General features: G+C 43.4%; 1 protein-coding gene across 1 annotated transcript in view; it reads left to right on the top strand.

Moving 5' to 3' along the window:
* Nucleotides 1-20,981, top strand: part of EDARADD (EDAR associated via death domain) — a 140,306-nt gene extending 119,325 nt beyond the window's left edge. Inside the window, exons 6-7 of the mRNA XM_070364718.1 lie at nucleotides 5,400-5,445; nucleotides 20,215-20,981. Coding sequence (XP_070220819.1) covers nucleotides 5,400-5,445; nucleotides 20,215-20,597 — 429 coding nt within the window. The 3' untranslated portion in view covers nucleotides 20,598-20,981. The remainder of the gene's footprint in view (nucleotides 1-5,399; nucleotides 5,446-20,214) is intronic.
* The last annotated feature ends 432 nt before the right edge of the window (nucleotides 20,982-21,413 follow it).

Below are 21,413 nucleotides of genomic sequence, written 5' to 3'. Positions count from 1 at the left end.
TGGGTGCTGGTTTGTATCTTCCTCATCAATCTGTCAGCATCTTCAGCCCATCTGTCCATCTCCATGTGTGGATGGCACATGGATCATGTGTTCATCTCTCCTTCCCCCTAGTGTCTTCTTGGCCCCGGGGTTGCTGCTGCCTGGAGCCTGGTGTGAAGTCACCACGTGTAAGTCCCCAGGGCAGACTCTTGTTCATTACCTGATTCCTGCAGCTCCCTAAGCAGACATGGGACCCAATGACTAGGTTATAAACTCACCCAAGTGCAAAATTGATGTCACCTAGCCAACTTTCTTTCTACTCAAAGAATTCTTGGCAGCAGTTAACACATTTGCCCAAATATAAGGTAATTTCCACATATTCACAATGGAAAGGGTTTGCAAAATGGGTGTTTTCTTTAGCCGGCTTGAATTTATACAACACTGGTGTTCAGTTTTGTGGTTACCTTCAGATTTCCTAAGGAGATATTTTAAAATTTTTAAGTGGTAAAATACACATACGATGTTTACCATCTTGACCAGTTTTAGGTGTATGGTTCAAAGGCATTAAGTACAATGACACTATTGTGCAGCCATCACCACCACCCATCTTAGGAGCTTTTTCATCTTGCCAAACTGAAACTCTATACCCGTTAAACACTAACTCTCCATTCGCCCTTGCTCCACTCTCTGGTAATCAATATTTTACTGTCTGTCTCTTTGAATTTAACTCCTCTAGGTGACCCATATAAATGGAACCATATAGTATTGTCCACCTGTGACTGGCTTATTTCACTTAGCATGCAGTAAAGGTTCATCTTTATTCTAGCATGTCAGAATTCCCTTCCTTTTTAAGGCTGAATAATATTCCGCATTTTGTTAATCCAGTCATCTGTCAATGGACATTTAGGTCATTTCTACCTTTTTTCTTATCTAGACCATTTCCCTTTGGCACACAGACCCAGTGGTATCCAGAAACTATCTTCCACAAAACCAATGCATTGCACTTGAACTTCACTCAGATTTAAAACAAGTCCTCCCAACAGAAATCTGCAGTGTTTCATCATTTGTGTGTGGTGGTTCTCAGCTCCTCGGCATCTCGAGGAGGAAATGAGCTAACCCAATCAAGATTATCGGCCTGGGGATGACTTCCCTGGTGGTGCAGTGGTTAAGACTCCACAGTCTGAATGCAGACAGCATGAGTTCGATCCCTGGTCAGGGAACTACAGTCCCGCATACCTCATGCCCCCACCCCCCCCAAAAAAAAAGTGTCATCTGCCTGGGACATAGTATGTACTCAGCAAAAGTCAGCCATAGAGAAGTTCGGAAGGAGGAAGGAGCAGGATGGAGGAACTGGTTTTGGGAGTTGGCTCAGAAAAGACCCAGGGGTAGGATCCCTTGGAGGGGAAGGGACAGACATGAAAAGGAGAGGATTAGCCTTTGTGTCATGTCCCCTGCCATCCTGTGTGGCTCACAGCTAAGCCCACTGCTGCTCTGACCCACAACTCTGTCCTCTGTTCCTGGATCAGTTTTAATGGAGCAGCAAGTGCTCAATCGCACTCATACCCTCCGACCTGGATTCAGCGCCCCCAGGACGCTGCAGGGCTGGCCTCCGTGCCCGAGTCACAGCTCCTCAGCCCTGGACTCCTGTCCCCAGAGCTGCACTTTGGTTAGGTTCCCACCACCAGGCTTCCCCCTGAGGATTATTGGTACTGACCTTACATGTCACCAAGTGTCATTCAGGTCCAGAAGGCTGTACGAGCACCCAGGGCACATCACCCTGAATGTGAGCTTGGACAGCTTCCCAGAGCTGGTGATGCCTAAGCTGAGGCCTTAAAGGGAAGAGAAAGCGAAGTAGCAAGGAGGGGCGGGGGAGAGGATTCCCCACATCCTCACCGCCCGCCTGGCAGAAGCTACTAGAGCTGCTCTCAGAACCTGCTCCTCTCCTTGCCAGACCACGTCTTCATGTGGCCCTTGACCTTTTCTCTCCTCCCCTCCGACTTCCCTCCTTTCTCATTCCCTCCCTTGCTACTGAAATGTAGGCCCTGGGCGTTCCTCGAAGTTGAGACTTGACCACATGCCCTCCACTGCCCGACTTTTCTCCCAGCGTCCGTGTCTTAGTCTCGTAACCCAGCCTCTCCCGAGGACCAGCACTGTCTTCGGTTTCCGCCAAGCTCTGTGGTCTCATCCGTCATCTTCTGGACTCACTCTTCGTCTCACTTCCGCTCACCCGCCCCCATGCTGGCTGTATCCTCACCATGGCTCTAGCTTTATCCCTTCCTCTCCCAAAGCAGTGGTATGGAGACTTCCTAATCCTTGCCTTTGAGCCAGTCATGCTTCCCCTCATCAGATTGCCTGGCTGCCCCATTCTCCCTGGCCACCTGTGTGTCCCAACCTCCTACAGTCGGGTAGGTGTTTCCGCTCTGATCCTTGACAGCTCCAAGGATGCCCAGGTTCTGATGACAGCCTCTTAGTGGCTCCCATTGCCTGAAACCAGGTCTCAGACCTCAGCCCATTTTCCCATCTCATCTCCCTCCATCACACCCTCAAGCCTTTGCTTCAGACAAAATGCCCTGCAGGAGCCCCGTGTGTTTTCACTTCCTTTTGGGCTCCCATGGACCTCTAGCTCAATGCCCTTTCCTCCTCTCCAGGCCCTCAAAAAGGCTTATCTCTGACATCTCTGATTTGAAGAATCGAATGTGTTTTGGTTTGAAGAAACCTCTCCCCTCTGACTTGATCTTTTCCTCCCTATCAGAACACACCATCTTCCGCCTTAGTTTTAGTTAGTCTGGTGTGTCTCTATTTCCCCAGCATCTCTGAGCCTTGCGGTCAGGGTTCAGGTCCCTTTACCTTTGTAGATGGGTTCCCCCACAGGAGCTGGTACCTATTAGTTAGTCAGAAAAGAGGTGCCGAATGAGGTTTCAGTAAGACCCTGGAAACCACCAAATATAAGTCTCTTCTGACTTCACTCTTAGGAAACCATCTTTAAAAGTAGCACAACATATTAATCAAGACCAAGAACAAAAATCTAAATTGTGTCCCCATCGACTGTCACAAGTAATTCCGAGTCTTGTCCCTCATCTACATCAATGGGGTGAGGCTAGCCGGACACTGATTTTGGTAACATTTTCTCCAGATGATGAGAAATCAAATCAGCTATGCCACGTAACATCATCTTTACTTAAAGAACAGCCCATGCTTTAGCAGGACTCGGCAGTACCACAAAAATCTGTCCAGTGCTAATGTTTGTGTCTCTTGATACTACCTGAAGGTCCGGTTTCTGCTTCCCCCACGAAAGTTTCCAATTCAGTGAGCATAACTGTGACTGTGCCAGTGGGAGGGCGAGCCTGCCCGGTCCTGCTGGAGCTGCACAGATGGGAAAAGGCAGGTCCCCACACGACCCGGTGAACAGTGAATAGTGGCCTTAACGTTGTGGAGCTCCTGGGTTTTGTCTTGCAGAAGTAAAAAGTTGCAGAGAGAGGAATTTTTGTTCTTTTAAAGACTGCCCCTAACTCTTATAAACTGTATGTACGGTATGGTGAACAGGTTGCTTTTTGTTCTAGTGAGGACAGTGAGAAAGAGTAGGATTCAAATAAAGCAAGAAATAGATGAGTTAGGGGACAAAATCTAGTTGGTAAGACATAGGGATGCTTCTTGTGTAAAAAAAAAAATATTAGGCTTGTAATTAGACCACTCTCTGTATTCTGTAGAAACATGGGCATTTATTTTTGGATAAAATTTGTTTGTGGCCACACCCTGTGGCATGCGGGATCTTAGTTCCCAGACCAGAGATTGAACCCGTGACCCTTGCAGTAGAAGCTAGGAGTCTTAACTGCTGGACCACCAGGAAAACCCTGGAACATGGGAATTTATGAACTCAAGAGCAAGGAGAAAGGATTCTTAGGGGATTAAGAGGAAAAGACTGTTTAAAATGTTTGACACTAGGGAGCTAGCACATCTTTAAGTGAAACTCTCAGAGACCTGAGAATGTAGAGCCTCTTAGGGATAAGGTCATCTATCAGCCCCCTCAGCATGCAAATGAGAAATCAGAGGCCAGGGCTCTGACTCCAGGTGAGTGAGGTCCCCGTGGTTATGAACGCAGGTGGACTCACACCCGGGGCCTTGACCCAACTCTTAGTGCTTCTTCTGAAGTACTGTGGATGGAAGGGGTACCGTTAGCTGCTGAGAGAGATTTAGTTGTATGTAGATAGAGTTAATGTGGGCTTTCCCTGGGGGTTCAGTAGTTAAGACTCTGCCCTTCCACTGCAGGGGATGCAGGTTCGATCCCTGATCAGGGAACTAAGGTACCACATGCTGCATAGCACAGCCAAAATAAATAAATAAATAAAAATTTAAAAAATAACATAGAGATAACATGAACAGATATACAGTGGGGTCATTCTTCTCTGCTGACTCCACTGAAAACACACACCGACACATACCCTACGAGGAGATCAGGTAACTCGCTCCAGGTAGCACAGCCTTGGTAAAAATAGAACCTCAAGTAGATGGGCAGAAACACATTGCTTCTAAAGGGAATTAGTCACTGTTTTTAACAGTTTTTCTTTGCTTCTGTGACTTAGCAACTGAACAACAACAATAAAAAAAAGTATAGTAGATGCAGGCAAGAATTATAACTTGGACTGACAAACAACAAGCCCGACAAAAAGCAGATAGAGAATAAAATAAGAGCAATAGTCCATAGTGTAAAATTAAAAACAAAAAAGAAATGGCATCTTGTATGCATTTATACTTTAAAAAAATGACAGTAATTTAACAAACATCTGTGGAGTGTCTGCTGTGTGCTGGGCATTGTTCTGACCGCTGAGGACCCAGCACGGAGAAGAAATAGACAAGGGTTCCTGCCCTCTGGGAGTTTATATTCTAGGGAGAGACACATCATTCACTACCCATTTTTATTTTAATTGGAGGATAGTTGATTTACAACATTATGTTAGTTTCTACTGTACAGCAAAGTGAAGTGACACATATACATATATCCACTCTTTTTAAAATTCTTTTCCCATATAAATCATTACCAAGTATTGAGTAGAGTTCCCTGTGCTATACAGTAGGTCCTTATCAGTTATCCATTTTATATTTAGTAGTGTAAACGTGTCAATTCCAATCTCCTAATTTGTCCCTTCTCTCTTTCCCCCCAGTAACTGTAAGTTTGTTTTCTATGTCTCCGACTCTCTATTTTGTAAATAAGTTCATTTGTACCTTTTTTTTATACCACATACAAGCAATATCATATGATATTTGTCTTTCTCTGTCTGACTTACTACTCAGTAAAGTACATTCTTAAGATCCATACCCCCCTCCCAGGCTCTGGTGGAAATATAACTAAATTGGAAAATTGATAACATCTCTAATCACATATGGGTATGGTTTTAATGAAGATTGCATTTTTGTTTTTTAAGGGAGAAGAAAATGGCTTTCGAGACAGTACTGGAGACCCCCTTTCAGGTAAATGATTGACTTTAAAGGTATCTGGGCATCAGTGCTAGCTAGCATGGCTAAATTCAAGATCATTTGAGAAGGTGTTTATCATTAACTTTCAAAATCTGTATTACCGACTAGAGAAACTTTCCAACCACACGCCATGGTGAACTGCAAAGAAATCTTGCAGGATTTCACAAAAGCCTACAAGGAGTATTTTCTCATGTTAACCCTCCTTTGCTTGTGCAAGGCACAGCAGGGGTTTTAAGTGGATGGCTTTAGGATCTGATGAGGGTCAGAACCGACCCTCCCTCCAAGTTCCAGGGGCCACAGTGTTGGTAGAGAACTTTGCCAGGAGGAAGCAAATGATGGGAGGTAGGCAAACCCAGTCACGGTAAGAAGGGCCGCTCAGACACCCACTGCCTCCCTTCTGTCTCCGCACCTTAGGGAGCCAGGCTACGTGCTGGTTCCCACCGTTTTCTGCTTCTAATGTGTTTCACCAAAAAACATTTTAAAATTAATTTTTATTAGAGTATAGTTGCTTTACAATGTTGCATTAGTTTCTACTGCACAACAAAGTGAATCATATACATGTATATATATACACATGTATAGGTATATACATATACATATGTATATGTAGGTTGTCCCCGAGCACTGAGTAGAGTTCCCTGAGCATACAGTAGGTTCTCATTAGTTATCTATTTTATATGTAGTATCAATAATGTATGTAAATCAACCCCAATCTCCCAATTCCTCCCACCTCTCCCCTTCCCCTCCTTGATGTCCACACATGTGTTTTCTATGTCTCTGTCTCTATTTCTGCAAATAAGATCATCTATACCGTTTTTCTAGATTCCACATATATGCATTAATATACAAGAAACATTTAATTCGTCTCCACTGCCTCGTCCCCCACCACCTTTTTTGTTTCTTCATTGTAAGACAGAAACTCTGGCAGGGTTAAGGGCCTTCCTTGGTGGTCCAGGGATTGGCACTTCGCACTTTAGTGCAGGGTTGCTGGTTTGATCCCTGGTCAGAGAATTTAGATCCCCATGTGCCATGTGGCATGGCCAAAAAAATGAAAAAACAAAAACAAAAAAAATTGGCAATATTTAGATTTCTCATTAATTAATCATGGGGAAAATATGGAGTGAGCATTAAAATAAGCTACCAAAATAAAGGGGAAAAAAAAACCTCACCAACATTTTAAAATATTTTTTAAAACACATATTGAATGATCCAAATCATCAGGGGTTTGTTCATTTCTTTTTTAAAGAAGGATGGGGATACTCATAAAAGTCTTAGATATATTCTACCATCAATCCCAAGCTGTGCCCAGGTAACCATGCTGAAAATCGGAACTTGCGATGCATAATCAACTTTTGATACATGATGTTAGGAGCAGTTTTATCTCTGGGTGGTGAGATTCCAGGTGGGTTTTTTTGTTTGTTTTTTCATTCAACCGATTTTCACTTCTTAAAGACCCACTGTGTGCCAGGCTCTGAGGAAGCCAGGTGGCAGAGGTACAGTTCTGAAAGACCCAAGTTGGGACGCTGGTTCCTGTTCAGCCACTATCCTGCTCACCACTGTCCTACTGTGATGGGAGAAATCAGGGAGAAATTGGGCCAGGAGAACGTCCGGTGGCACCTACCCACCAGCTTTCATGGCACAGGCCCAACATCTGGGGTCCCAACCAGGAGCCCATGGAACTTGTCTTCCTTGGACCACAGTCCGCCCCTGCTGGAGGCTAAGGCCTCGGCTAAGAATTATCCTCTTCCACAAATGCTCCAGTGGACACAGGCTCACATTAGAAGCACCTCGCTGAGTGAGGTGGAGGAACGGAAAGTATCTTTTCATACAAGCAGAGGCAGTTTTAATTTTCTTTTCACTCCCCTGTATTTAAAAAATTTCTAGTATGAGTATCAGAAAAACCTACCCCCAAAACTTTCATCTGTATATTCAAACATATATATAACCAATGATCTGGTGTAGGCACATACATATAATGAGTAGTAAAATAACCTAAAAGGTGAACTGTGATGAGCCTGAGTGGTGAGAATGTGAAAATTTTTTTTCCTATAATCATCTGAGTTTTTAGATTTTCTGTGACAAGTACATATTTCTTTTCTAATTAAAAAAAATCCATAATTAAACTTTTTAAAGACTAACATCTTGCCTACCAATGTGAAACGTCAGCTAAAATGAATATGAATCAAGTAAGTTGGTTAGTAATATCTGTAAACCCTTCCAAGACTCTTACGAGGTCAGGTCATTACTAGATTAATCAAATTACAGTTTGTCTCTAAATGTCTTTACCTGTGTCAAAATGAAATGAAAGATTTTCAGAGAGAACAAACTTTTCACAGTGATAGCAGGTAACATTACCTAGAGCAGAACCCATCCTGCCGAAGTCAACATCTTTGCCACCCAGCATGATGCTTTGCCCAGAGGAATGTTCAGGTGTTTGGTTGGGTGTTTTTTTTTCCCCCATAAATAAGCAAATGAGAGACATTGACTTCAGGGCTTTGCTCTTGGAAGATGGGGCAAAAGCAAATCCCCATTATTTCCTCTTTTTTTTTTTTCCTAAATATCTATTTATTTGGCCCCACCGGGTCTTAGTTGCAGCACACGGGGATACTTAGTTGTGGCATGCAAACTCTTTGTTGTGGCATATGGAATCTAGTTCCTTGATCGAACCCAGGACCCCAGCGTTGGGAGTCTTAACCACTGGACCACCAGGTGAGTCCTGCCGTATTTCCCCTTTGAATGAGAGCAGCCACCTAAGTAAGGTTTACTTACTGTTCCACTTGCACAAATTTAGCGTTTGCCATGAACCAGGTCTCGTTCAAGTACTTTTGTTGTTCAGTCGCTAATTCATGTCTGACTCTTTGCGACCCCATGGACTTCAGCAGCCAGGTTTCCCTGTCCTTCACCGTCTCCCGGAGTTTGCTCAAACTCTTGTCCATTGAGTCCGTAATGCCATCCATCCATCTCATCCTCTGTTGCCGCTTCTACTCTTGCCCTCAATCTTTTCCAGCATCAAGGTCTTTTCCAATGACTCTGCTCTTTTTAGAGATGCCTTTAGAAAAAAGTGTTAATGACAACTCTGTGGGTTCAGTTATTCACCAGGTGTATACAACAGAAGTAGCACTGGGTCACATGACTGGCACTGGTCATGTGACTGGTACTCCATCGCATAGATCCTGAGTGGGATTCAAGCCCCAGGCCTGGCCTGACTGCCCACCCCACCGCCACCACCAGCACCACCCCACGCTGTCTCCCTATTGGTCAAACCCATCGCCTGTGAAGCACACATGTCAGATGCTTGAGTGTCATACCCAGGGGGTGAAGGTCAGACTTCCAGCTCAGAGTCTCAGGCTGGAACAAAGCCAAAGTCCACCCGCTTCCCCCGAGTCAGTCTTTGAGCCACTGAAACACTTTTTGCAGATGCTTGCTACTTTCCCATAATCAGGCCCTTGGTCTAGCCTTACTTAACGCAGAGCCTGGCTTTTATTTAATTCTTAAATAAAACCTTAGTTATCTGCCATCCAGTTTATATCTGGTAAAAGAAAGCAATGTACGCAGGATGGAGGGCTCTAAGATAAAAGGAGGGATTCAACCAGAGTGAGAAATGACAGCTGACAGTTTGTAATCAAGGGAAGAATAAGAATACAATTCAGAATCAGCTACTACCAGAAAAATAAAGCCCCCTCGTGGAACCATTGAATGCAGAAACCAGCCCCCAGGAGTCATAAAAGTTTTACAGTGTTTTCATGCAGTTTTTCAAAATGAAAACATTTGGGCATTAAAAGAGTATGACTCAGTTATAAAAACCAGACAAACAAAAAACTCCTCACAAATTGGAAAGTTAGAAACCTTTTCTAGGGACTTACCTAGCAATCTAGTGGTTAAGACTCTGCACTCCTAACGCAAGGGGCGCAGGTTCGATTCTTGATTGGAGAACGAAGATCCCACGTGCTGCAAGGGGCAGGTGATATAAAAAAGATACGTCAATTCTGTAAACTACAGAAATTAAAACAAATAAATAATTTTAAAAACTAAAAAAACAAATAATAACCTCTTGTTCTTGCCTCTGGTGGCGCTGTTTATCACTTGGACCATGACTCCCTCCCTACCTCTTCACAGTTGCCAGCTTTGCAAGACTTGACTTTCTGACCACCTTGCATAATTCAGCACTTGCCTCTTCCAAACCTAATTTCCCTGTAGAAGTGAATGTGCAAAAAGATTTTCTTTTTTTTCAACTGAGGTCTATACGGTGACTCAGTAATACGTGGTGTCACGTAATTCAGAATGCAAGCTCACGTAAAACTCTCTGCTAAACTTTAACCTCGGTCCTTTCTTATATGTGTGTTTTGTTTTGTTTTTAAACATACCTTCTATGCCTCAGTTTGGTGAGATGACAGAGTGGCCCAGTGTGATTTACTTGCCAAGATCCATCCAATTTGTCAGTTAGATTTCCTAGTGCTGCTGCCAACTTGATGTCTTCTTAAAAGGGTGTTTCAGAGAGGGAAAATGAAATCATATTGTTTTTCCCTTTGGTTAAGAGATCAAACACCCACCGAAAGCCCTGAGGTCAGTTTCTTAGTAGATAAAAATAATTCTTCACCATTTTTGAGCTCAGAGCAAATAACTACCTCTGATGAGTCATGTGGTATGCACACACCCCACTGATCTCTCAAAGCCATAAACTGGCATTTTAAATATATTTATTTCCAGCCATGTTAGAAACCACACGCAGAAAAAAGCGTGAATTTACACCATTAACAAACACAGCTGTGGAAGTATTTGACAGTACTTTGACACTTGCTGGTATTTTCCAAATCTCATAATTTATAGACACCTAGGAGTTATTTTTTCCAATGAGTCAATTCTTCGCATGAGGTGGCCAAAGTACTGGAGTTTCAGCTTTAGCATCATTCCTTCCAAAGAAATCCCAACTGAGGAGTTATTTTAGTTATTTTAGAATAGAACATGTTTTGCTATTTGCGAAGCTGCCAATATAAAATGTTTACTATTTAATTGTTCGTGCCAACTGAAGACCTGGTTATCACGGGGAACATTATTGTAAATGATTTGAGAGCTCACAGTGGCACTGAGCACTGTGGAGGGAAATACCCGTGTAGTAATAGCTCCCGAAAAGCCAGGGTGTACAAGATAAAACGGCACCTCCCCTGCAGGGAGACACATTAAATCAATCTGTGATGCACTGCCAGCACCCTGACTGGAGCTATTTTCCAGGCTCAGCCAGTCATGACCCTTGTGGGCTCTGCATCTTGTTCCAATTCACAATTAACTGTTAATTGACCAGCATTTCATGGTCTGCCAGCCGCCAGCTGGAGAGTTAGGCACTGCGTCTTTGGACGTGAGCTGTTTCTTACTGTGTTTGAAATGACATGCACATACCTTGTCACTGAGCACGCTTGATCTCTGAACTCTTCTTTAAGGTATGATGTAAAAGGTGTGTGAGATGAAGAATAGTGGAAGGAGGGGGGAAAAAAACCCTAGAAAACCCATTCTTCTGTTTGTGAGCGCGGAAATATTATCCACAAACTCCCAATCACCAAGCGCACACTGTATTCTTCAAAGAGAAGTAGCTGGCATTCCAAAACCTACTTTTGCTGGCCCATCTGATTGAGAACTTCCTCAGTAGATATGGTTTAAGGCAATGGTTTTCAACCCTGCTGCACATGAGAATTTCCAAGAGAGCTTAGAAAACTTCCCGTGTCTGGCCTGTACCCCAGACCAATTAAATAAGGATATTGGTGGTGGAACCAGACATCAGGATTTTGTAATCTCCCCAGGGGAGAGTGGGGTGGGGAGGGGGTAGAGAGTTCCATTTTTAGCCAAGGTTTGAGAACTACTGCTTTATTTATTCATTCATGCCTGTCATGCATGGGGTCTTAGTTCTTCAACCAGAGATCAAACTCGTACCCCCTGCATTGAAAACTCAGAATCTTAACCACTGAACCACCAGGAAAGTCCTGAGAACTACTGCTGTTGTGGTTCCTTACCCACAGCTACTAATGCTTTGTTGCATACATTCCATGCACTGCTGCTGCTGCTAAGTCGCTTCAATCATGTCCAACTCTGTGTGACCCCATAGACAGCAGCCCACCAGCCTCCCCCGTCCCTGGGATCCTCCAGGCAAGAACACTGGAGTGGGTTGCCATTTCCTTCTCCAATGCATGAAAGTGAAAAGTCAAAGTGAAGTTGCTCAGTCCTGTCTGACTCTTCGAGACCCCATGGACTGCAGCCTACCAGGCTCCTCTGTCCATGGGATTTTCCAGGCAAGAGTACTGGAGTGGGGTGCCATTGCCTTCTCCAACTACCATGCACTAGGATAAGGCTTTAAGGGATGGTCTCACTTAATCCTCTCCACACCTTTATGAAAGTCAGTCCTCTCAATTGTTCAGAGAGGGAGGACATGGCTGTACAGGAGTACAGGAGTAACTCGTCCAAGCTGCATACCTGCACAATGTCAGCTTGTATCGATAGTTGGTCAGCATGCCTCTAAAGCTCATGTGGCTCTCTCTGTGGTACATGGTGTACTCCTTCTCCATAGCAACCAGTCATCCTTCTTCTGCCTTGTATATACTCAGCACAAGAAACCTTTCGGTTTGTCTGAAACTTTCTAGATAACTCTTCATATGCTGCTCAGAAGTTTCTGATTTGATTATTTCTCTGTGTCATGTTCTTCATTAAATAGATTTACTCAGCAGACATTAGTGAGTGCCTACTGTGTGCCTGGAATTAAGTGGAGACATTAGACATCTAAGTCCCTTTCCTCTTGGACCTTATATACTGGTTGGGAGTGACAGACAGTAAACACAAGTAGTTACATGTGGTGGTAGGTGCCTTGAGGAAAATAAGTGAGTGTACAGTGGGGTTTGCCTGCAAGGAAAGGATGCTGTGTTAGCTACGAAGGTGCACCAAGATCTAAGGAGCAAAGGAGCCAGCCATGTGGAGATCTGAGAAAGGAGGACTTCAGAGGGAAGACCCAGCTGGTGCAAAAGTCCTGAGGCAGGGTTGAGTATATGTTCTAGGGACAAGGGTGGGCAGTGAAGGGTACTTGGAAAGGCAATGAGCTGGGAGGTGTCAGCAGAGGCCAGATGACACAATGACACACTCTCCCCGCCCCCCCCGCTGCATTCTACTTAAAAAAAGTTGTAAAACCTAACACCCTTAAATAACATTTACATAAGACTTGACAAAAATGCTTTCACACCATTCACCTCATTTAATTCATGAGATATAGGAATTATTATATTATCATCTCCACTTGATAGATGAGGACTCTGAAGTCCAGGGATGTTAAATGCCATTTAGCAGTCAAGCCCTGGAAAGCTGGGGCACCAGGGTTTGAGGAGCCGCATCTGATGCAGCTGATTCAGGATTATGCATGTGAAGCAGCTGTCCCCAACCTTTTTGGCACCAGGGACTGGTTTTGTGAAAGAGTTTTTCCACCATCTGGGGGTGGGAGTGGGGGATGGTATCAGGATGTTTCAAGTGTGTTACATTTATTGTGCGCTTTATTTCTATTATTATTCCATCAGCTCCACCTCAGATCATCAGGCATTAGATCCCAGAATTTGGGACTCCCGATATAAAAGGGCACAGTGCAGGGCCAGTTATATATTAAGCGTTTGATAAATGACAGTTACTGTGATGATAAAAACCACTGAGAAATTTGGCCCTTCTTCCACTGATAAATTCTTCCTTAGTTCAAGCCAGGACTCAGACTAAACTTATAGAAGGCAAATCCTTCCAGAGTTTTGGCCTCTAAGAAGTTATTATGAATTAATGGTGCAATCTGTTCTTGTTTTTCATCAGTGGAAAATATGCAAGTCAAGTGTCAAAATATGACAAGCAAGGACCCTACTTGTTAGAGAATCTAAGTGAATTTTTGTACATAACTGACTTCTCTCTCCTCAATAACACTCTCCTTTCCTTGCCCCAAATCTAGAATCAATCTGTTTTTTGTATTTTTCTGTTAACAGCCAACAGACACCAGTAAATTTCTCTTTCCTTTGCTAGTAATTATCTCTTCACATCCTAAAATGCATCACACAGTAATAAGAAACCTACCTTGTCTCCAGAGGAGAAAGAACAATTCTCATTCATTCATTTAGTAAACAGTTTTTGAGTTTCTCCTGTATAGATACCCTGAGCTTGCCACTGAGTAGCATCCAATAATAATCCCATTTTCCCCCCATTTCTTAGGAAAACGTCTTTGGTTCTAAATGTTTCTCTTCTCATGATTTTTCTTACCCCAAAGCTTCAGCCATCCTTTCCTTGCATGCACACGAATACATGATAGGTGTTTACAGGAGGGCAGGACAAAATATATTTCATAGGGGAAAAAAAAGTTTGTCTGCTTAAGTCCTCAGAGAACTAATTATAGTTTATGATTCAAAAGGCAACTTTAAATTCATGACTGTTGGCAGTTTGTATAGATTCCAGTTGGGAAAATGGCTTAGTGTGTGTGTTATTGAAAATAAAAAAGGAAACAATAGACTTTTGACACATCATATGTTTTAAAACAAACTGATAAATGGATGGTGGTGATGTTCAAAGAAATAGAAGTTTCTCATACACTAGAAGGCTTAGAGGAGCTTCACAGAAACCTTAACGATTTTCATTCTTCTTGACACTAAAGGAGAAAACATCGCTAAAACCCTGAGTCTTACGGAGGTAATACAGGGCAGACCTTCAGAAAGCAATACATTTCATTCTGGACTTAGAGATATAAATCGTTTATTTTTTTGTGACATTTAAAAAATATATTTTAAGTATCCAAATAAACATTGTAACTATAGAAAATTAGGACCATCCATTGTTAATGTTTTTATGCATACTTCTAGATTTTTCCTATGCCCATGAATGTGTGTATAATATATGCTTTATGTGGATAAAAATGACTATATTATTTTGTTTTTACAAAAACTGAATTACACATACCCTTTGGTAAACTGCTTGTTTTCCTACGTGACAGATTTTTATTTTGACTCTACTTTTTTTCCGTATACCCACCTTTATTTTTTTAATTTATTTATTTTTAATTGAAGGATAATTGCTTTACAGTATTAATGTTGGTTTCTGCCCTACATCAACATGAATCAGCCATAGGTGTACATATGTCCCCTCCCTCTTGCACCTCTGTCCCACTTCCCAGCCCCACCCCACCTCTCTAGGTTTTTACAGAGCCCCGATTTGAGTTCCCTGGATTTTGACTCTACTTTTAAATAAGGGCAAAGAAAATTGCACAGTTTCCCCCTTGTACTGCAAAAGCCACCTTCAATGTTAGAAAGCTCTTTATAATTAAATTTCTGTCCCATCATGGAGCTAAAGTCTTACTTCCATATACACCACACCATTATTAATGGAGCAGAAGAATAACTCTCACTATATTACACAGAAATGTAATTCAACATTTTAGAACTCTAAGATGTGTACACATTGCAGGAAGATATGGATCTTTTCTCAGGGCCCTGAAGGTGCAACAACAAAGATCATACGGAATATCTCACTGCAAGGCAAAGTCAGGAGATGCAAACACAATGATGAGACTGTGGGTGAGATGGCATTGCAGGCAGAGCAGGGGGATTTCATGAAGGGGTGTTTCTGAGGTGGGTTTCATAGGATAGATAAGTTCAGTAGCTGAGGGGAATTTCAATGAGAGGAGTTCAGTGAGAGGGAGAGAGAAAGAAGAGAGATGACTGATCAGAGAGAAAACATCAGAAAAGTCATGGAGGAAATCTTTATTTTCCACCTATGCAATTGACAAAGATCTTTTTAAAAGTGTTACTTGGTGCTGCTGCTGCTAAGTCGCTTCAGTCGTGTCCGACTCTGTGTGACCCCATAGATGTCAGCCCACCAGACTCCCCCGTCCCTGGGATTCTCCAGGCAAGAACACTGGAGTGGGTTGCCATTTCCTTCTCTAACGCATGAAAGTGAAAAGTGAAAGTGAAGTCGCTCAGTCGTGTCCGACCCTCAGCGACCCCATGGACTGCAGCCTTCCAGGCTCCTCCGTCCATGGGATTTTCCAGGCAAAAGTACTGGAGTGGGGTGCCATTGCTAACAAAGGTCAACTGAGATATGCACCATCACTATTCTCTGTTTGGAGTGTAAATTGGCACAATATTTTTCTGGAAAGCAATTTAGGGTATATGCACTGATAGCCTTAAAATGGTCATACTTTTCAGCCTAATAGTCCCATTACTGGAGAGATAATTAAAGAGGTGGCCAAAAATTTAGATGTAAGGGTCTGCATCAAATTGTTACTCATAGTCATGCAACTATGGGGAAACCCTGGATGTTCAAGTTTACACAAAATTCATAACTGAATATAAATTTAATGTTCTACCCTGGGCTTATATTTTTTCCTTTTCATTTTATTAAACTTTGAAACAAAGAAAATACAGGTTGTCTATTCAGGAAGTGAGTAGTCCCCCTTCTCTGGAGCCCAGATTATATTCAAGGAAGTCATGGGAAATAAGATGGGAAGAGAGGTATGGAGAGCTTCCAGGGGAGATTGGGACCCTGGTAACTGGTTGGATAGAGAAAAAAAGTCTGTAAGGATGCTGAAGAATTGCAGGTGCCATTAGGGGACTTGAAGTGCTTTGTGTGCACAGTATATAAGAAATATATAAGTACTGTATTGGGCCCTTTGAGTTGGAGATGTCATCTGAACATCGAGAGATGCTTTCTCGTAGTCAGTTCTGGGGCCCAGGTGAGCTGGCAGGGTTGGCCATTCATTTATTCACTCAATCCACATTGGTTAAGTGTTTGCTGTGTGTCAAGGGCTGTATTAGATCCTGCAGATGCAAAAAGAAAGGGTCTTCCATTCTAGTGGGAGATCTTTGTAGAGGCTGTTGGGAGCGGAGAAGACCAAAGGGACGCAGTGCAGAAGAGGAAAGCTTTGGGCTAAGAACAGGACTAGAGCACCTCCTTGTAACTCCCAGGGACTTGGCATGAGACAGGCTGGGATCACAGTGTCTCAGGCAGACAAGAAAAGGGATGTGGCCGGGACAAGGTAGGATGTGCCTGGAGATAAGGGGCTTGAGTTCTGGGAAAAGAGTCTTCAGTGCAATAGACAGTGTTCAAAGGAGCACAAGAGTCTTGGGCTCAGTTCTAGAGGCAGGCAGGCCCAAGGGGAGTGATGTGATGGGGGCATTAGCAGCAGCAGGGGGTCCAGGTGATCCTCCAAGCCAGGTGGGGATCTGCTTGTCTGGATTTATGTACCCCATCAGAACTGGACTCTGGTCCGCAGGTGGGGCATGGGGAACTGGGTCTGGTCTCTACAGGGCTGGTAAGAATGGGGCTGGTCAGATGCTGCTCGCCAAAGAAGGTGAAGGTTAATAACATGGTGAGGCATTGTAGGCAACAGGTTTTGATTTCTCCTTTTAGAAGTTTAATAGTAAATTGGGACTTGCCCAGCAGTCCAGTGGTTAAGACTCTGAGCTTTTACTGCAGGTTGTATGGGTTCCATCCTGGTTGGGGAACTAAGATCCCACATGCCATGTAGTGTAGCCCCAAAAATAATAACAAGTATTTTTAAAACAGTAAGGAAATGAAGAGTAAGAAAGGCCTTCAGTGAATTATAAACCAGAGAGTGGCAGTTTGAGGTTCTTATTTTTTATGATAGAGGAGCTATGTACCTATCTGTGGATAAAGGAAAGAGAATCAGTAGAGATAGTGTCTGGAGGTGAGGGGAAAGAAAGGAGGTATTTGATGAAACAGATCATGGGGAAGGTGGGAAGAGGTAGCCTCAAAGGGGTAAGTGAAGCTTGGCAAAGAGGAGGGATGCTGCATTGATATGTCGGCTCAGTGCTGAACAATATGTTTGTTAATGTAATACATGGTTTTCATTATCGTAGAAATATAAACACCACTAGAGAAAGTTTGGAAAATAGAAGCATAATCCCAGGTGGTGCAGTGGTAAAGACTCTGCCTGCCAATGCAAGGACACAAGTTCGATCCCTGGATCAGGAAGATCCCCTGGAGGAGGGCATGGTAACACACTCCAGTATTCTTACCTGGAGAATCCCATGGACAGAGGAGCCTGGTGGGCTACCGTCCATGGGGTCACAAAGAGTCGGACACGACTGCACACAGCTCACACCTGAGCACACCCCAACATGCACACTGAGAAAGTTTGGAAAATAAAAACATAATCCTACATTAACCACAGAAGCTATGATTATTTTTGTACATTTCCTTCCATGGTAATATTAACAGAGACTTTTCCCATAGTTTTAATCAGAGTACATAAATTCCTTACTTCTTGTATTTTTCTTTTTTTTTTTTAATTTTACTTTATTTTTAAACTTTACAAATTATATTAGTTTTGCCAAATATCAAAATTAATCCGCCACAGGTATACATGTGTTCCCCATCCTGAACCCTCCTCCCTCCCCATACCATCCCTCTGGGTCGTCCCAGTGCACCAGCCCCAAGCATCCAGTATCGTGCATCGAACCTGGACTGGCAACTCATTTCATACATGATATTATACATGTTTCAATGCCATTCTCCCAAATCTTCCCACCCTCTCCCTCTGCAACAGAGTCCATAAGACTGTTCTATACATCAGTGTCTCTTTTGCTGTCTCGCATACAGGGTTATTGTTAGCATCTTTCTAAATTCCATATATATGCGTTAGTATACTGTATTGGTGTTTTTCTTTCTGGCTTACTTCACTCTGTATAATAGGCTCCAGTTTCATCCATCTCATTAGAACTGATTCAAATGTATTCTTTTTAATGGCTGAGTAATACTCCATTGTGTATATGTACCACAGCTTTCTTATCCATTCATCTGCTGATGGACATCTAGGTTGCTTCCATGTCCTGGCTATTATAAACAGTGCTGCGATGAACATTGGGGTACATGTGTCTCTTTCCCTTCTGGTTTCCTCAGTGTGTATGCCCAGCAGTGGGATTGCTGGATCATAAGGCAGTTCTATTTCCAGTTTTTTAAGGAATCTCCACACTTCTCCATAGTGGCTGTACTAGTTTGCATTCCCACCAACAGTGTAAGAGGGTTCCCTTTTCTCCACACCCTCTCCAGCATTTATTGCTTGTAGACTTTTGGATCACAGCCATTCTGACTGCATTTTTCACTTAACATGACAGCACACACATTTTCTAGGTTGCTATATAGTCTTCATAATTTGTTAAATAATATTCTTTCAAATAGTAACAATAATTTATTTCACTAGTCCCCTTTGATTTTAAGGTTTTTTTTAATGTATAATAAGACTATAATAAAAAATGTTTAAGTACATACATATTTTAGATGATCTCCTTTGGCTGGATTCTCAGAAGTTATATTAGTAGGTCAGAGTATGAGCATAATTTTCATGGCTTTTGTTATCTTTTACTTTGTATTTGCCTCAAATTTTCTAGTTCTCAATTTTATAATAACCAGAGTGACTCCTTTTTTTTTTTTCTCCAAATTTTTTACTTTCCTAAGTTGGGCAGTCCACACAGTTCAGTGTAGAAAAAGGCATCATAACCTCCCAGAATTTTCCAAGCCAGTGATCTTTAGTGTTGCCTTTGGTGGTTAAATATCCCCGGTGAGAGGGGCTAGGAAATTCGGTGCAGTTGCAGAGTTTTAATTCACTTGGGTTGCTTCACCCACTTACACCTGTACTCTGAGTTGTCTCTTGCCTACTAACCTCTTCCCTCTAACCTATTTACTGCTTACCTACTAGCTTCATCCTCTGCTAACATGCTGGCAGATACTGCAGGGAGGCCAGAGATGATGGATGGGAAGGTGGCCCTTCCTCTGTGCTGGGGCAGCTCTTCTTGGTGAAAGCAAAAGTGTTAGTCGCTCAGTCATGTCTGACCCTTTGTGACCCCATAGACTGCAGCCTGCCAGGCTCCTCTGTCCATGGAATTCTCCAGGCAAGAATACTAGAGTGGGTAGCCATTCCCTTCTCCAGGGGATCTTCCCAACCCAGGGATCGAACCTGGGTCTCCAGGATTGCAGGCAGATTCTTTATCATCTGAGCCACCAAGGAAGCCCCCTTCTTGGGGAGGCTGAGCTCAAAGCCACCCACTCACCCAGCCCACTGCACACTCCTCAGGGTATTGGCTCCACTTCAAAGGCAGCCCTATGTGTTAAAAAAAAAAAACAAAAAAAACACACATAAATAAAGGCAAAGCCATGATAAGGTGGCCATAAATCTGAAAAGTCTGGCATTATCAGTTATCACTTATTTTCAAATATGTGTTTGGAGTGGATATTCCAGTTTTGGGTTTTGCATGTATTTTTTTTTTTTTTAATAAAGACCTTTTGAAGAATTGTGTAATACTTTACACTCTGACATTCTATGCTTGACTTTAAAAAGCTGACAAGGCTGACTTGTAATATGGAAGGGGCGAGAGGGTTGAGGAGCAGGTGAGAATGGGCTGGTTTCTCCTGGGATGGCTGACCACCCCCCCTCCACTGGCTATCTGCCCATGGAGAGAGCTCTGCTCTTTGGAGCCCTCATCTGGCCAGCAGGCTCACAAATGCGCAGCCTGGGGGACAGAGAGTCTCAGAAAGGAACACTGGCTTTATAAAGTCTTGCCACGCTTCCAACAGAGCAGCTCTTCGTGACCGCAAAGAACAGGGGGTTATTGGTGAATATGTAGAAGTGAGTATCCTGAAATAGGTGCTGTGCTTACCCTGATGCTATGAGCAATTCAGTAGGAGAATAAAGGACCAGAGATAAGCACGTGTCTGGGGCCTCTTGCTGACATATGCACCCTGTGGTTTACCCTGCAGATGTGAGCAAGGACGCGTCCTGCACGGAGACCTGTTCCTGTCCCTCCTGTTCGCTCCAAGTCCCCATCATCAGCGACTTGCTCAATGACCAGGACTTACTAGATGTGATCAGGATAAAGCTGGATCCCTGTCACCCAACAGTCAAAAACTGGAGGAATTTTGCAAGCAAGTGGGGCATGCCCTACGACGAGCTGTGCTTCCTGGAGCAGCGACCGCAGAGCCCCACCCTGGAGTTCTTGCTCCGGAACAGTCAGAGGACGGTGGGCCAGCTGATGGAGCTCTGCCGGCTGTACCACCGCGCCGACGTGGAGAAGGTGCTGCGCAGGTGGGTGGACGAGGAGTGGCCCAAGCGGGGGCGTGGAGAGCACCGCAGGAACTTCTAGACCTCTGCTCCTTCTCATTGGCCTCTCGGACATTGAAACAAGCGCAAGTTAAGGAGCAATGTGAATCTGTTCTTTTTTTTCTCTTTCCCCACATTGTGCTGCACGCAGGATTTTAGTTCCCTAACCAGGGATCGAACCCATGGAGCCTGCACTGGGAACGTGGAGTCTTAACCACTGGACCTCTGGGAAAGTCCTGACTCTGTTCTTTTTCAGGTTTAGGAGAAGGGCCCAGAATCATGGACACTGGTTTTCCCTAGAGCTGGCAGTTTTGTGGAGGGGTTGGGTATGTTTTTGGTGGTGGAATTTCCTTTAGTTTTGCACATCTGTTTTAATTTAATATTTGAATCTGGAATTGGGGAAAATGCGTTGTAAGCTCCTACGGGGACCAGGGCCAAATCTATAATCAGAATGGATTCATGCCATGATGAAAATAAAAGCTCCCCTCCTTTAAATACTGAAGATTGAGATTGGAACTAAGATGGTTGATGGCCCCCAAAAGTCATCCACAAGATCCCTGATGAGTAATGACAGTCCCACAGCTTAGAAGAAACCCACAGAGAGCAGTCACCCTTTAGTCTATTACTCTTTTTGTTATAAAGTGCTCAAGTGAATTTACAGGTTACTGGCATTATGTTGTGATACACTCTAGGACACAGGTGCCGTCTTTCTTATTCAAACACTTGCATAATCTGGGCGCTGTCAAAGGGGTCTTTGCTCGAGTGTTTTCGAAAGAAATGTTTATAAAAACAATTGGTTATTGGGAAGACAAAGTCAGGAGTTAGCAGGGTAATAAGGACCACCACGGGAAAGGTATTG

This window comes from Bos mutus, chromosome 28 (genome assembly GCF_027580195.1).
Source record: "Bos mutus isolate GX-2022 chromosome 28, NWIPB_WYAK_1.1, whole genome shotgun sequence".
Lineage (NCBI taxonomy): Eukaryota > Metazoa > Chordata > Mammalia > Artiodactyla > Bovidae > Bos > Bos mutus.
This window is presented reverse-complemented; position numbering and strand designations above follow the sequence as displayed.